Source organism: Melospiza georgiana, chromosome 4 (genome assembly GCF_028018845.1).
Source record: "Melospiza georgiana isolate bMelGeo1 chromosome 4, bMelGeo1.pri, whole genome shotgun sequence".
NCBI lineage: Eukaryota > Metazoa > Chordata > Aves > Passeriformes > Passerellidae > Melospiza > Melospiza georgiana.
Genome location: NC_080433.1, coordinates 66,762,194 through 66,778,402, shown reverse-complemented (window position 1 = coordinate 66,778,402; position 16,209 = coordinate 66,762,194). Strand labels below are relative to the sequence as shown.

The following is a 16,209-nucleotide window of genomic DNA, read 5'->3' as shown; positions in this document are numbered from 1 at the left end:
AGGACTGACAAAAGAAGAAGGGTTTCATATTAGCCAGACTGGAGGGTGGAAGGGGCTGTTCGTGGATGACTGAGGAAATGAGCATAAGAAAGCACAAAAGAGACCAGAGGTTTAAGCATGGCTGGGGTTGAGGGGGAGAAGCAAGGCTTCAGGCATGGTACAGAAACATAACCAGACCCTATAATAAGAAGTATGAGACCTATACAGTGTCATGGCTATAAAGAGATCTCAAGTATGTGGGAAGAGGTGACGAGAACGACAGAGATCTGTTGGCGTGAAGTGGCTGCAGCAGAGCAGTGTGACAAGGAATGCATGAGCATAGGCTGCAGCTGGAGGAATGAAAAGCACCACTAACATGCAAGTAAGATCAGTGTAGGGTCTATAAATTGGGATGATTTAGTCTATTCAGGCCACAGAATTTGTGTTTTTGTAAGTGTATGTGTAATAGGGAAGTGTATTTCACTGTTTTGGCATTGGCTATGTGTTATGGTAGTAATGCACCCACTATTATGGTGCATTATTCAAATAGAACAGAGCAATTACAGAGAAAATACACATTGGAAAGCACAGGTAGACTCTCTTATGAGTGGAATGCAACTACAAAAAATCCATTAATAACTCATTGTATGTAAAAATAAATGAGTAAGAACATAACTGACTCAAATATGTATGGTTCAAAGCACCACAGTTACTAGTTTGCCCCCCTTGAATTTACTTACACTTCTGATCTACACTAAGTATGGTGGCATTGAAGTTCTACAGGTCAGATATGGAGTGTATTCTGGGGAGTGCTGGGATAGGGAAAGAGGAGATGAAATGTCTTAGTGTTGTAAACAACATCCTTTTCCTACTCAGTTGCTTTGTGCTGTCCTTAATTTTACAGGCCTGTGAAACACTCTGCTTCATGCTTCAACCAGATTATAGTATTTACATTATTGGCATTTATATTTTGTGTGGTTTTATGTCTAACTTGCTGGCTGTTTGGGGATTTTGTCTTCTAATTAGTGGGGTAGATTTCCAATTTATGTTTTGCATTTTCTTCTGCATTCCTGTTTCTTTGTTTTGTATTTCTCAGAGGTAGGTGTTCTTTGTGGCTGCTGCTAAAAAAAATTTATGTGGCTAGACTCAGTATTTATATTACTTAATGCTCAACAAAGAGAAACTAGGCATGTGGGCTTATTCTGAAATATTAGGTATAACAATATAAATCTCTTCAGCTAGAGCACTATTAAAAGGACACTTTTAAAAATATACGTGCAGGTGTTTTTTTTGCTTGCTGGATTTTTAGGTAACTTTTGGAAGTGCCTCAGCTTGATTGAGAGGGTAGTGGTGGCCTTTCTTACTTAATCTCCACCATTTCAATAACTACTTACTTTCCTCTAAAACAGAAAAATGTTTAGAAAGCACTTGTGGTCTCTTCAGTACAAGAAGTGCACTTGTTTTGTGCCTTTGTTGGATCATCTCTTTCCATCAGTGCTCTGATACCACGCTGCTGCTTCTTAACTACAGCAATTGTTTACATGGAAAGTGAGTGCTGAGACTGCTTGAGATATTTGAGATGCCTTTAATGTAATGCAGTAGCTGTAAAAGAGGAACTCATGTTCCAAATGACCATCTGGCTCTCTGCAGGGGCTTAGTAAATCACAAGTAGTTCAGCAGACCCAAGCTGAGGGGCACTGGCACTTTGGTTTCTCACTAGAGACAAAGCTGCTAGAGCTGCTCCTGCACACGTGTGCTCATTCCAATTCTGCGTGTCACGTTGTGGACAGAAAACAGCCACGTTGGCACAGAAAAGGAAAATGATGGGCAGGGATGAGGAAGGGCAAAGCTTGTGGGTGTTTTAGTTCTTTCCTGAAGGATTGGTTCTGTAAGCAAGTTTCAGACCTGGCAAGACAGACAGCACAGCAAAGGGGCAGGCTAAGAGGGGAAGCGTGAAGGCTGCTGAAAATTAGAGAATGCCTAGTTTCATAGATGGTCTTTGTGAAAGGTCAGCAACTCACCAGTCAATCAGAAGGTGTATGTTCAGCCATCAACTGTGTAGTACACCTATATTTGTCTGAATTTCCACCTCTGTTAATAGACATACTCACTTAGTAAGTAACCCCTGGCCAGCTGCCTTTGCTTATTTGTGACTGAGGGCTTCCAGAATCACAGAATATATGAGCTTGGAAGGACCTCTGTAGGTCATGATATCCAGCCACCCTGCTCATGCAGGGTCACCTATACTTGGTTGCCAGGACCATGGTCAGACAGCTGTATAATATACAAAAATAGCATTCAAAATTTAGAACCTGTTACTTTTATTTTCTGGGGATTTTTTAATCTCTAAATATCTTTTCATTGGCATAGGTGATCACCCACTGATTGTTCAGTTTGCTGCTAAAGAAGCACAGGTTTTGTGTGATGCTGCCCGTATCATCTGTCCTTTTGCAGATGGAATAGACCTAAACTGTGGCTGTCCTCAGAGGTAAAGGTTTGAACAAGCTGGGTAAATATGGGGAAATAATTAAGAGACTAAAGAAGGCTGGTCTTCCTTTTCATCATAATTTCTATCTTAACCTAAAAATAGATTTCAGGAGAGTAAGAGCTTTTTAACCTGTCAGAAATGTCTGTGTGGTAAGGCACTGTTCTGAGTGCTCCCAGCTGCCTGTCACCATGGTGAGACTATTGGGAAAACTGTATGTATTTGCCAACTTGCCTTTTTTAATTTCTGAGATACTGAGTGTTGGCTCTGAAGTGTCCATCCCTTCTCAGCAACTGTTAAATGTGCACTACCAAAAAGAGCTTGCTACAAATAATTTGCAGAGTGGTTTGAATCATGATGAAGCAATTTCCAGAATAATGAGGCAAGTCCATGATGTCTCAAACTTGCTGCAAGTGAAGGATAGTCTTTAAAATAAAATTATACAGATAAAGTAGTGAAAATAATTTTTTCCATCTTTTATTAAATTTATAAGTATAGTGAATTAGTGATGTACTTCTCACTTAAATTGATAAAGATTTTGTCTTGGCAGTGAAATAGAATAGTAAGATTCTTCCTAACTGGTTCCATTGAGAACCATCTATTACATGAGTGTCGGGCAGTCTTTTTCTAAATAAAGATCTGAAAAATGTAGGAAAGTCAAAGATAATATTACAGTTTCTCTATTCTAATTAGGTTTTCTTGACCTAAAATTATAGTATTTGAGAAAGCCCTTCTGGAGAGATCTGAGGCTTGTGCATGGAAGTATTGGGGTTTTTTTAAGCTAACTACTGTTAAGTATGTAGAACTGTCTGTTCCTTTTAGGCCAAAAATGCATGCTTACATTTGAATCGTTTGTTTCTTGTGCAAATTAGTTTCAAAATAACCAAAGTTGGTGTACTTTATGTGCCTCTATATGAAAAATTATTTTAAAAACAGCTGCTGTTATGTGGAAGCAAAGGTTATTCTTGCCAGTCAAAACAGTGAGACCAGAATATCACTAAAATAATGTCCTCACTTGCACTTCAAAAAATCCTCCTTTTCAATATGAAGTTGTCATCTATTTAAAAGAAATCTGTGACGGGGGAAGGGGAAATATCAAATTATTTCTTTTATGCATGCACTGTAGATTAAATTTTAATTTATTTTCCTTATGAGTCTGTTTTGAACCTAAAGAAGTTGGTAACTTGTCCAAAGTTCTGGTAGCACAGTGGAGACTGAACCAGGATCTAAAAGCTGTACCAAACTGCAAACAAATAATTGATCTGCAGCCAGTACTATCTCTGTTCACTTAACCTCACATTCTGAAGGTCATAAGGAAAGAAACTGATGTATGTAACTGATATTGATCTGCATTTCTTCAGATGTAGAATATGAGTGTTCTTTTTCTTTTAAAGATGGGCAATGTCAGAAGGTTATGGCGCTTGCTTAATAAATAAACCTGAGCTTGTTAAAGATATGGTGAAACATGTACGGAGGCAGATCGACAACCCTAAATTTTCAGTGTCTATTAAAATAAGGTAGGTCTAACTTAACTGCTCTTTGTGGTACATGGAAGAATCTCTTTTTTTCTTAAGGAATTTAGTGTAATAGTAATAATATTTATAATTCTGTTAATGCAATACTACACATTATAGCAACTTCCTAACATGTGAAGACTGCTGAGATTTTTTGACTCAAATGGCTAGGGCAAGTATTAGAAAATTTAGAACCAGCACAGCCTTTGACCACTTACCCAGATAACATACTGTGAGCTAGAGTTCTCTTGCAATCCAAGCTACATGAAAGTACAAGTTAAAAGATGAGGGCTTCTATAAAAGAAAAGCAGTACACAATCTGTATCATCACAAGGATTTGCTTTGTGAGCTATTAGAGAGCAGAGCCACAGTTGCAATTGAGTATAAAGGGATGGGTAACAAAACTGAGAACTGGTCCCACAGCTACTGTAAGGAATACATTCTGCTTCCCTACATCAGCATCTAAACTTCTGTAGACTTGTTTTTCATTGCTTTGTGTGCAGCCCAGAGAATAGAAGGCTCCAGGGGGACTTCACAGCAGCCTTCCAGTACCTAAAGGGAGTGAACAAGAAAGATGGAGACAGACTTTGTACAAAGACATGATGTCACAGGACAAAAGGGAATGGCTTCAGGCTAAAAGAGGGCATGATTAGATTAAAAGAAATTAGGAAGAAATTCTTTACTGTGGAGGTGCTAAAGCCCTGGAGCAGGTTGCGCAGAGAAATTGTGGATGTCCATCCCTGGAAGTTTGGAAGGCCAGGTTGGATGAGCTCTGAGCAACCTGGTCTAGTGGAAGATCCAGGACCTCCCCATAGCAGGGGAATTGGAACTGAATGATGGTTAAGGTTGCTTCCACAGTGAGCCATTCTATGATTCTATGACCATTCTCGATGCATTATTTAGCCATATATCCTACGTGCCTTTTGTTATTTGTCTTTTAAGTTGCAACTCAGTTTCCAGTCCTTCTGGAAAGGGGGACTATTATAAATTAGATTTTTTTCCCCCAATTTTTTTCCCCACAAAATATGCAAAATCATGGCCTTGGTTTTAGATTTTTTGGGTACCCTTGCTCAATCTTTATAAAATTTACCATGTATATTACAGAGATGTGATATAAGTGGGAAATGTTAAATTAAATACCAGTTTCCATACACTAAACTCATATATCTTAAAAACAGCTCAAAAATCAGACACTGTTTTTCAACTGTAATATTGGCTTTATACTGTTATTTATGGAAATCTGTGGTAATTCCTCCTTATGGAGGAGTGCTTTTTATATAGGCCAGGAAATTTACTACCTACTGCTTTCATTCCTTGCAATTTTAGGATCCATGAGGACTTAAAAAGAACAGTTGACCTGTGTCAGAAAGCTGAAGCAGCTGGAGTTTCATGGATTACAGTACATGGGAGAAGTATAGAAGAAAGGCATCAACCTGTACATTACGATGCAATTAAAATAATTAAACAAAGCATGTCTATACCTATTGTGGCTAATGGAGACATTAAATCTTTAAAAGATGCTGAAAATGTTCATCACTTGACAGAAGCAGATGGTAAGATTAAACATACTCTGTTTTCTAAGTACACTTACCAGGTTTCAAGGTATTTACTTTGAATGTAAGTAGGACATGATTTGAGTGCTTTCTCTCCTTGAGGAGACAAATGAAAGAGGGTATTTTAGATGCCTTAAAAAACTCATAAGCAGAATCACTGGTGATCATCAGAACACTAGGGCACTGCTATTCAAAGCCACAAATAATTATTTCTGAGGCAAATTACAAAAGCTCTGTAATTAATTATGCTATCTCATTACTCAAGTAGTGGAGTTCAGGGGGACCTTCAGACATTCTGTCTCTTTATGGAGCTGATAATTCTAAAGAACTGTAAACTTCCACTTGGAAATCTTTACTTCCTGCACATGGGGGCAGATTTCCTACAGTAAGTACACAGTGGAAAAGGAATATATTGTTAAGCAGATGGTTAACTTCAAGGACATAGTGAGGCATTGCACTTTCATTTCAGTCATAGAATTCACAATAGATTCCTGCAACTGTCTGTCATTTCAAGACAGTATGGAAATTTGGTATATGTTCTGGAAAGGTAATCTGTATCTACAGACTTTGTGTCTTCCAGCTAGAGAAAAACAGGAAAGAGAGCAGTACCTGTGGCAGGTTTCTGCTGACACTGTTGCTGTTTAATAGCTACAACAGAAATTGAACTGAGCTGCCATGCTGCTTACAGTGACTTTCCCCCCAAATACAGAGCAGAAAGGAAATGCATAATACAAAAAAAAATGTTCTCATAGTCCAGCTGACCTTGTTCCGTAGCAAAAATATTAAGCATTCAGTTTTTTCTGTCATGGACAATAACAAAATACTAAGCATTCAGTTTTTTCTGTCATGGACAATAACAAAATACATGTTTCAGTTTTGATCATCCTATTTTTTAAGAAAAGACCGAGTGTGATAGATTATATCTTGATAGTGCAGAAAACTAGAAACCCTTAATCACAGAAAAATTACAATAGAACTTGTATGGGTTTGTCTGACAGTATTGGAGTAGAGTTGCAAATACACTACATGCTTGTTCAGAAAGATTTACCGCAGACCAAGAGTCCTAAAATGTACTTAATTGAGCCATTGAGCTCTTAGTGGAAGAAGAACAGTGAATAGACTGAGTTGCACAGAAAATTATTGGTCCTCTTTTGTCTTCCCATCATAATTTTATGTTACAAATCAATAAATGTGTGTAACTAATAAGAAGAAAGTACTAATTAGTTGCAGTTTCAAAAGAAGGGAAGAAATGCTTCTGTGACCTGTGTTTTCTTTCAGAATTTCTGGAATGTGTGGGTAGGTGTTGTAGATCCTCTGAGGTTTGCCTTGTTCAATGGATTTCTCTGACACAGCTGTAATACTCATCCCTGTTGTTCTCTCATTACTATCTGTAAGCTTTGGGTGGGTGTCCTGAGGGGCGCTGTACAAACTCCCCAGGAAGATTTAGCATAAAATTGAAACTAGAATGTAACTTACTGCTTTAATTTCCAATTTGAAGGTGTCATGGTGGCTAGAGGACTCTTGGCAAATCCAGCCATGTTTGCAGGATATGAAGAGACACCTTTTCAGTGCATCCAGGACTGGGTTGACATCGCCCTTGAGCACGGAACTCCTTTTACGTGTTTTCACCACCACTTAATGTACATGATGGAGCGCATCACTTCAAAACAAGAAAAAAAAGTTTTCAATGTTTTATCAAGTACCTCAGCAGTACTAGATTATCTGAATGACCATTATGGGTTGGGGCAAATGAAAGTATGTTAGTCCTATGAAAACTTGTATTTTGCAATTGTCGATAAACTGTAAAAGTTTTCATTGGGTTTTTACTTTTTAGCCATATTTGTATATTGTGTAAGTATTTTCAACACAGCAAAACATTATTATTTGGATGATACTTTATATTTTTATGTCTCTTTTTTTCGCTCTAAAGAATATTCAGGATTCTACAAATGTGGAATTCTATTACAATGCATTACTACAGAGAGGATTGATTATTGTAAGGCCCCAGTAATTTAATTTTTCACCAGATAATTGCTCACAGCAATATGATTACAAAACTAGGGCCTTTCTTACATTAAACCTCCTAAAATCAGGACTACTTATAGATAATGACAGTAATTTCGGACCAAAAGAATACAAAGGAAGCCGCTGTAGAAGTTTTTGCTTTAGATAACATAAGCTTAAAGCCCATCATACTATCCTTTTTTAAATTTGATGTTTCTTTTGCAGCCTAAAACTCTGTTATTTATAACTTAGAAACATTCCATACTTCTTAGAGCAAAAGAAACACAGAATAGATAAACAATTATGGAAAGAAGGAAGAAGGAAAATGAAGAGGGAAAGAAGAAAAAAGGAAGAGATAGTTTATGTACAAACTTAGCTGAATCTAATTACGAGACTTCATGTTTAATCTAACTAAATTCAGGGGGTTTTATCTACCACAGAATAATTGTATACAAGATTAAATCCCCATCATCTACCAAACCAGAACTTTTTAGGTCAAAGAAGAGCTGACAGATTCTCTCAGTGGGGCTCCTGCAGTCCTTTCTGCCTGCTGGCATGTTGCTTATCAAAGCATGACAGCCACTTGGCTTTGAATCATTACATTGAGGTGAAATAGTGAAAATTAGAACAAGATAATAACATTACACACCAGCTGCATGTGTTCTGCAAGGGAAATTTCACAAAACTATACAGTACAATTCTTTGTAATCAAATAATTTTTTTTCTTTATACATTTACACAGAAATTCATACCAAAAATTGCTGAGTTTTCTGACTGTGATTGTTCTATGAATATATATGTGAATATTTCCAGATTTTATAAATAAATTACTTGGTTTTGTATGCAGTTGTAATTTTTTTTATTGGACAGCAATCTGGAGGAGGGAAGCTTGCTTTTGATGCTACTCAAATCTTTTCATAGTTCAGGTATCTTAAATTATCACTGTTTTTTTAATGCAATAGCATAAAATACTTGATTCTTTTTCATAATTAATATATCTGATTTAGGCATATAAACAAAAGTTTGAAAGGCATGACCCAAGGCATCAGGTCCAGTTCACTATTTAAGGCAGCAAAGTTACGTAACTCTTCTGATATGATCATCTTCCCAATGTGCTAACAAATGGAAAACTACAGACATGCTTTGCTCTCCTAGGCCAATTGAGACAACCTCTGCAACCATTTTTGGTGTGTCCATTCCTTCACACAACTATTTTTTCACTCTTCTGGATTGTAATATTTTCTTGATGTTAGTTGGGCACAGTTCTGTTTAGCATTCCAGGTAAATTCCCAGCAGTGTCCTCTACAATTAATACTACTTCTAATACTTCACTTTTCCCCCACTAATATTTATCATGTAAATTATGAGCTCCCAGTTTTAGAGCAAAAGTTCTTACTTCCCAACTGCATGACCAGGGAATTTGTACTACCAAGAATTCCAGTATGAAGTTCATCCAATTATGTTGCAATACTGTTCTCCTCAGTTCTGAAATGCCCCCAACCTCCTCTGAAGTAAAACTATGCAACTCAATTGTAGAAGAAAAGGATTTGTGAAAGTATTAACTAAGCCCTTTTTTGCCATCTTCTTAAGAGTTTTATGATTTGGCTAGCAACTACTATATGTAGCAAACTCCCATTAGCCTCAAGGAGCAGAGATGATTTACTATATATAATCAACACAAAGGCTTTATTTTTTTTCTGTAGTATTGGGAAAATTGAATTTTAGAGGACTGGAAATACCTTGACCTATTTAGGAACTGAGTACTTGATGATTTTGAAGGCAGCAGTTGTTGTGCCTGTGTGAGATTAATCACAGAGATTTCTGCCTGAAGTACAAGACCTAGGTAGCTGTTAATATTGGTAGTAATTATGGAGTGCTTGATCTAGCCTTTTATGTATCATAAAAGTCAACGGAAGTTCATCATCCCTTTTCAAGGGTGAAATGAATTGTTCACCTTCCATTCTGAATTTTGTATGCATCTGAACATACTTCACTGTGTTTCTATAGAATGAACTGCAAAGTTGGAGTCTTTAAGCCATACTTTGAACACCACGCAGTTCCAATATACATAAATTGCTAAGGATGAGAGTTATTCAGCTACCAGTGTTGTTTTTACAATGTGTTCATATTTCTCATTATAAGATATTTGAATGTGGAAAAATACTAATTTCCAGGTTAAAATCACTGGATGTAGTCCTTCTGCTGTATATGTTACTTTTAATGTCACCAGGTGGTCAGTCTTTCTGTTTCCTAGTTTTTAAATGTTGTAGCATAAGTACAAAGCAAGTAATATAATATCCAAAGCCTTGTTTCCTATTTTAGGTTCTTTGCTCCTTTAACTGATCCTGTTCTTTATGTTAAACGCCCCTGCCATACAATACCATATTCTCATAATACCTCTATGCTTTTGCAACTTTTATCTTGCTACGGTAACCCCAGCACTTGCACACAGCCTGTACAATTCCATTTTCTCTATTGCCTTTGTTAGGCTTTTTAGATCTCTTGGGTTGATGGTTGGGCAAAAGCAGTGTGTGATGATAAGGCTGTCACAGAAGCCAAAACAGAACAAGTTTAAACTTTCCTTTTGTTTCAAAAGAGAATTAGTTGATTTCACTCTTCTAACCAGCCGTTAGTATACAAGCATTACCTATTTCTGCTTCTGAATACTTTGTCACTTCCCTAATGGAAGAGGGAGGTATTCCTTTTAACTGTGATTCTTGAAGGTTTGTGAATTTTTTTCACTAAAGCAGACAGCCATTATATATATATATATATATATATATATATATATATATATATATATATATATATATATATATATAGTATAGCATCATATTCATCATATGGTGGTTCAGTATATGAGAGACAGCCTTAGATGAACAACCCTTCTACAGCTTCAGTTAGAATTCCTTCCAGGAGCAGCAGAGTGCACTCAACAGGAAAAGAGAGGTCTCACAGAGGTTTGCAGGAGACCTCTCTTTTCTTCCTATCTCATTTTGGGTTGGTGGGGAACATGCATCAGCTGCAGGGAAGTGCACAGCAATCATACTCATAGTGAGCCTTTCTGAGATATTATGGAGCCCCTAAAGTGAAAAAGTGGCTCCAAGTCTCTGGCATCAGGGACAAGTGAATACAGTCCTACCATTATGAGGCTGTGCTACTGGGAGAGCAGCTTACAGTGCTGGAAAGGTGAGTAAGCAGCTCAGAAATGGAAACTGCTCTGTAATTAAAGGAAAGTCTTTATTCACATTTTAACAGCTTCAGTGAAGTATACTGGCTGTAGGCCAATAGCTAAAATGTAATAACCAGAACATTCTAAGAGGTTGTGTTTTGTCTATAGTGCTGATAATGTATGTTTATGAAAATGTGTTAGAAATACTACTTAAAACTGGGGCTATTCCTACTGTGTAGATTGGATTGAAATGACTCCTTATATCTCTCTCCAGTATTTGTTGTGCATAAACAATTATTTGGGATGTAACCTTTCATCCAGACATTGCTTGGCAGCAACTAGAAAAATGTTGACACACTGGCTCCATCCCCAGGCTGCAGACCTGGGAAATTTTAAGTAAACAATTTCAGATTGTGAGCAGCTGCAAACAGCTCTGCTCAAAACTGCTTATGCAAGAACTTCCCACCCCATGTCAGTTCCAGTGAATTAGAGTAACAAAGAACTACTATTCACAGCATTTTATGTCTCATGTTGATGGAACTTAATTGGGAATGAATTCCCCAAAGCAAGTAATTGTGTCAAAGAGTGCTGGTGATGCCCAGGTAGACAAGGTAACCTCTTGCACTGACAGCACCTCAGCATCTGTTAGGATCAAAAGGAAAAAGTGATCAGAGCATGGCCTTCTTATATAGGAGCAAAGAAGGAGAATTGCATGGAAATAATGTGCTTGGAGCCTTGGTATGCAGATAAAAAACATTGAGCAGGACCGTAGGATGGAACAGGGTTTTCTGAAGGAATTCTGTTTTATTCATGAGGCCCAAACAGGCCTGTTGGAGCGTGTTTGAGACTGTTGTTGGATTGTTATTTGTGCTGACTTTATGAATGCTGGACCTGTACTCCTTGAGAAAACTACTTACTGGGTCTTAATACATTTATGTCGTGTAACACTTGAAGGAGGGGATGGATGGACACACGTAGTATTTTAATTGCACTTTGGAAACTCATGATAATGTTGGAGAGCAGAGCTGAACTCCCAAGTCGATTAAGCTCGAGTCATGGAGCGGTGGGATGATCACAGCAGCATTCCGCAGCAAAATGCTTACAACCAATTCCCTAGACAGGAAAAAGATAATACTCATTTGAACCCTTCTCAGCGCGTAGATCCACGCGTTTCCCAACAGAGGTGCGGCACCGATGAGTGCCCGGGCAGCCGGGCCGGGCCGGGCCGGACGCGGCCTGTGCGCTGGGGGGGAGCGGGCCGGACTCGGACTCTGCATCCCTCCCCCGCCCGCACCTTTCCCCGGCCCGGCCGGCGGCAGCTCCGCGCCGCCCCCGCCGTGTCACTCAGCCCCGTCCCGGCCCACATCCCCCGGGCAGGGCGGAGGCGGCACCGTGCGCGCACCGACACCCCGGTTCCCCGGCCGCCCCGCCCTGTGCCGGCAGAGAGACCGGTCCGCGCTTCCGTAGCCCCGGCCGGTGAGGCCCCGCTCCCGCCCTCTGGCCGCCATCAGCTCCGCCGGGTGCCGGCGCTGACGAGGTTCGGAGGCAGGCCGGGCGGGAGGCAGCGGGAATGAGACGGCCCCGGGGCTCCGCGGCCGCACGGGTGGCGCCGGCAGCGCTGGGGGGCGGGAGGCGGCGGGAGGAGCCCGCGGGGCTCTGCCCGCCAGGCCGGCGCGGCCCCGGGCTGTCCCGGTGCCCATCTCCCTGTCCCCGGGGTCGTTCGGGAGGGGAAGTCAGAGCCGCCCGTTCCTCCGCAGGCCGCCGGGACGATGACTTTCCAGTGGACGGCAGTGGCTGCCTTCCTGTATGGCGAAGTCGGAGTAATTCTCGTGCTCTGCCTGCCGTTCATTTCTCCGCTGAGGTAGGAGGACTTCGGTGTGCTGAGCAACACAGCTTGCGCTTCTCACCAGTTTGGGTTTATTTTCATAACCACGGAGCTTTGCTGCATCCTGAACTAGTTGTAAACAAAGCCGAAGGAATGCTGTTAGGGACTCGAGTGTCAGGAGCTGCAGGAATCGCAAGGCTCCTTAAGGAGCTTTACGATTTCTACGCAGTGCTGATTCATCCGGGGGCAGCGGTCGGGGTGCCCAGAGGAGCCCCCGGCTTTGCTCAGCAGGTGAGACGGCTTCTCCCAGAGAAGCCTGGGGAGCAGGCAGCGTAGAGAAAGGCATCCGGCAGTAATTAATGAGAGGACAGTGCGGTTTTTTCAGCAGTTTGTCAGATTTGTGAGGTGCAGTTTTATGTTTTGGTGTACGCTAGGCGTTGTGGGTGTTGAAGAGATAAGACGTCAGATACTCAAAGCAAGCGGCAAACTGTGTGTAACGGCTGCAAGAAATTTGTGATCACTTGTTTAAAAAAACTGGAGTTGAGTTTGAAGCAGAAGGTTCAGGACTACTGGAATAAAGACCTGTAAAACTCTATAAAAACTCATATAGATTAAGAAAATAGTACTACTTCTGGAACACAACACAAATATTAAGAAAATAATAAATTCTTGTAAAATAAATGCACACAGTAAGGGAAAGAAACAAAATTAGTTTATTACCTTTAGTGTTTGCAGAGGCCTGACTTACAGCATTATCTTGTTTCCTGTAAGTTGCTCTTCAAATTTGGTAATATTATTTCCCTACAGGAAATAAAGCTAGATTCTCTGCAGGAGGCAGAGAAGCAGACTTCTGATTTCTTTTTAGGATATCAGTAAGTCTTCCAAGAGGAACCAAACCCACAAAAGAAGGAGTCTTAAAGTGAGAAACCACAACCCCCCAAAACGAGAAGCAGAACAAAACTTTAAAGCTGTCTCTCCAATGCTCTGTAAAACTGTTGCATGTCTGTTTCCTGCATCTTTAGATGTATTTAGAATGATGTAGCATTTACCATCCTGTTAAGGAGCAAGAGTTGTTGTGGAAAGTCTGGGTTTGACTACTTAAACCTGTGGAGGAGTCTTGAAAATGACTGGCTCCTCCACAGCTGATACCAATGATTAGGCATGTGTCCTCAGCTTGAGAAATGGAAACTGTTCTGAAATCTAATTCAGCCTCTGGTTTTTTACAAGTTGACTTGCAAGGAGTTCAGCATTTCAACACAGACTATTGAGTTGTTGTATTTCTTACTGTTCTCTAAGCAAAAGTGCAACTATGTAAGAGGAGAGGAGTATTACGGGAGTCATAATCATCAGATTATTAATGGCTTATGTGAGGAAACTAGCTGCAAGAATTTCTGCAGGCTGATGTCACAAGCAGAATACTTTGGGAGTACTGAAATATGTTTCACTTATGGTGCAAACAGAGTCCAGTGTTTGTGGCTGAAAAGCAAATTCCTAATGAGCAGCTTTACCAAAATTTATTCAAATATTAAACACAGTGCTTTTTATTCTATGGAAAGGATAGATTTGTATGCTTTGTTTGGAGCATATTCAGCTATTCCTCTGAACAGGGGTTTCTGAAAGAGTGAAATCCCGTTATCCTTTATGGGGTATATGCAATTAACTTCTTAACAAAACTTGCAGGAATTTTGTGGGGTTAAAAATCAGATTTAGCTGCTGTGACAGTACCAGGGGGCAGCAGCTCTGCCTGACACATCTCGGTGGCCTGGGAGCTGGTTCTGTCAGCAGTAAGGCATGCATGGTTACTGACAGGTGGGAAACTGCTGTTCTTGGAAATTTTGATTTACTTGGTTGTCAGTTTTCAAACTGATTGCTTCTCTCTCTTGTGTGTGCACATTTTTTAAATTTTTTTTTTCAAATTTGCTAACAAATTTTTAAGTTCCTGGGGAACAAGTAAATTGACAGTATAAAAATGCCAATATACAGAGACAGATCAGATTTGTTCTACAAGGTGTAGTACACTAAGCTGGTGGCTAGTATTATAGTACAGAAGTTTTATATTTATATGACTTTTGTCACCAAAAACAAGAGCAATGTTAGTAGATGTGAATGTTAATTCTTGTTGAGGGAAAATAAATGTGAAAATACAGGAAGATTTTCCAGTAAAGAGATCTATATTTTTAGCCTGATTATAACTTGGCAGTGTAGTTTATCTAAGATCATACCTCAATCACTTCTGAACTGAAGGTCAGGGTGGAGCTTGGAAAATTGCATGTTTAAAGAGTTAGTGAATTGGTTTTGCTTGAGCTCAGAGTAAGTTTTTTGTTTGATACAGACTGTGGCTGTCTGCTATAAAGAATTCAGATTATGCTGGAAGACTTCAATGAGATTTTTGCATGCACAATGCAAAAACATTTTAATTCTTCCTGATGGAGAGCTGGAAAGAGCTATAGGAGATGATGCTACAGTTTCATTTAAATTAATAGTAGGTTGCCAACCACTGTTAGAGGGCGAACGGTCTCTGGTAAGCATAAATAGTCTTAACAAAAGTAGGAAATTTTACCTCCTATAATCAGATGGTGAGTGGTATGTCTGTGTTACATCCCTATGGCATGGCCAGGTATTATTTCATTTGTGCAGTAGCACTGATTCTAACCTGCAGCAAAGGACAAGTAGGTGCTCTGTTAGCACTTGTTTCAGTTCATTTGAGCACATCAGATGCTCTTTGTTTGTGCTGCAAGTGTGACTTCTGCTACAGCCCTTCATGCAGCAATATCAGATAGACAACTAATTGTTCAAAAAAAGGAAGTAGTCTACACCACCGTTGGCCTCACCAGAAGTCACTTCTGTAGCCAGCAAATTTATGCCTGGGAAAGAGATTTTCAGCCTTAACAAAATATGAACACAAGACTTGTATTTTTTGTTGTCATTATGAGTAAGAATGTAATAACAGTCCTTGTACTTCAGAGTTAATAGAGGTACTAGTGGTTAAAAAATAAAAACAATGGAAGTGGTTTTACAGTCTTTACCCTATCCCTTGTTATATTCAGGACTGAATACAATGTATGAAAGCCAAAGTATAAAATAAAACACATCTGCGGAGTATCTGCTATCATGCAAAAAATTTGCAAGTATTAACAACAAAAAAAGAGAAGTTAGATTACTGGATAAGTTAACATATACCTAAATTATATTGCAGTTAAAGCAGCTGTTCAGAGACGTTATACAAGTCCCTTATCAATAACAAGGCTCTCTTCTGTGGGGTTATAATGCTCTTCTTTTAGTGCTTAATTATTTTTGAATAACACAATTCTATTTTACAGATGGCAGAAGATTTTTATGTTTCCTCTATGGAGCAAAATGGCAGTATTTTGGAACAAGATGTTCCTTACAATAATAGTTTTGTTGATCGTCTTGTTTCTTGGTAAGTGTTAGATAATTTCTTAACAAATGGGTAAAAGAAACCTGGTACACTGAGTTTATATGAATAAACTAATGGAAAGGATTCAAGCCTAGTGTAAGTCAGCTAATTTATTGAAAAATTATACAATGAAACGAAAGAGGAGAGGGCTAATGCTGCATCCACATTGGGAATCCAAATGCAATTGTATTATACTGAGTGAATGAGAAGGAAAAACGGAGCTTAGGGAAACCAAGCAGCAGCCTAGACTTTGTCACAC

The 16,209-nt window shown here is 39.3% G+C and overlaps 1 protein-coding gene across 4 annotated transcripts in view; it reads left to right on the top strand.

Annotated features, from left to right (window-relative positions):
* The window catches only part of DUS4L (dihydrouridine synthase 4 like), a 36,915-nt gene that overhangs the window by 1,997 nt on the left and 18,709 nt on the right, over positions 1-16,209 (top strand). For 3 of the 4 annotated variants that reach the window (XM_058022281.1, XM_058022284.1, XM_058022282.1), the window contains 4 exons: positions 2,350-2,467; positions 3,859-3,981; positions 5,305-5,531; positions 7,030-8,362. In XM_058022281.1, coding sequence (XP_057878264.1) covers positions 2,350-2,467; positions 3,859-3,981; positions 5,305-5,531; positions 7,030-7,295 — 734 coding nt within the window. In that variant the 3' untranslated portion in view covers positions 7,296-8,362. Of the gene's footprint in view, positions 1-2,349; positions 2,468-3,858; positions 3,982-5,304; positions 5,573-7,029; positions 8,363-12,488; positions 12,569-15,852; positions 15,954-16,209 lie in introns of those variants that run through there. The other variant, XM_058022285.1, reaches the window with a different exon arrangement.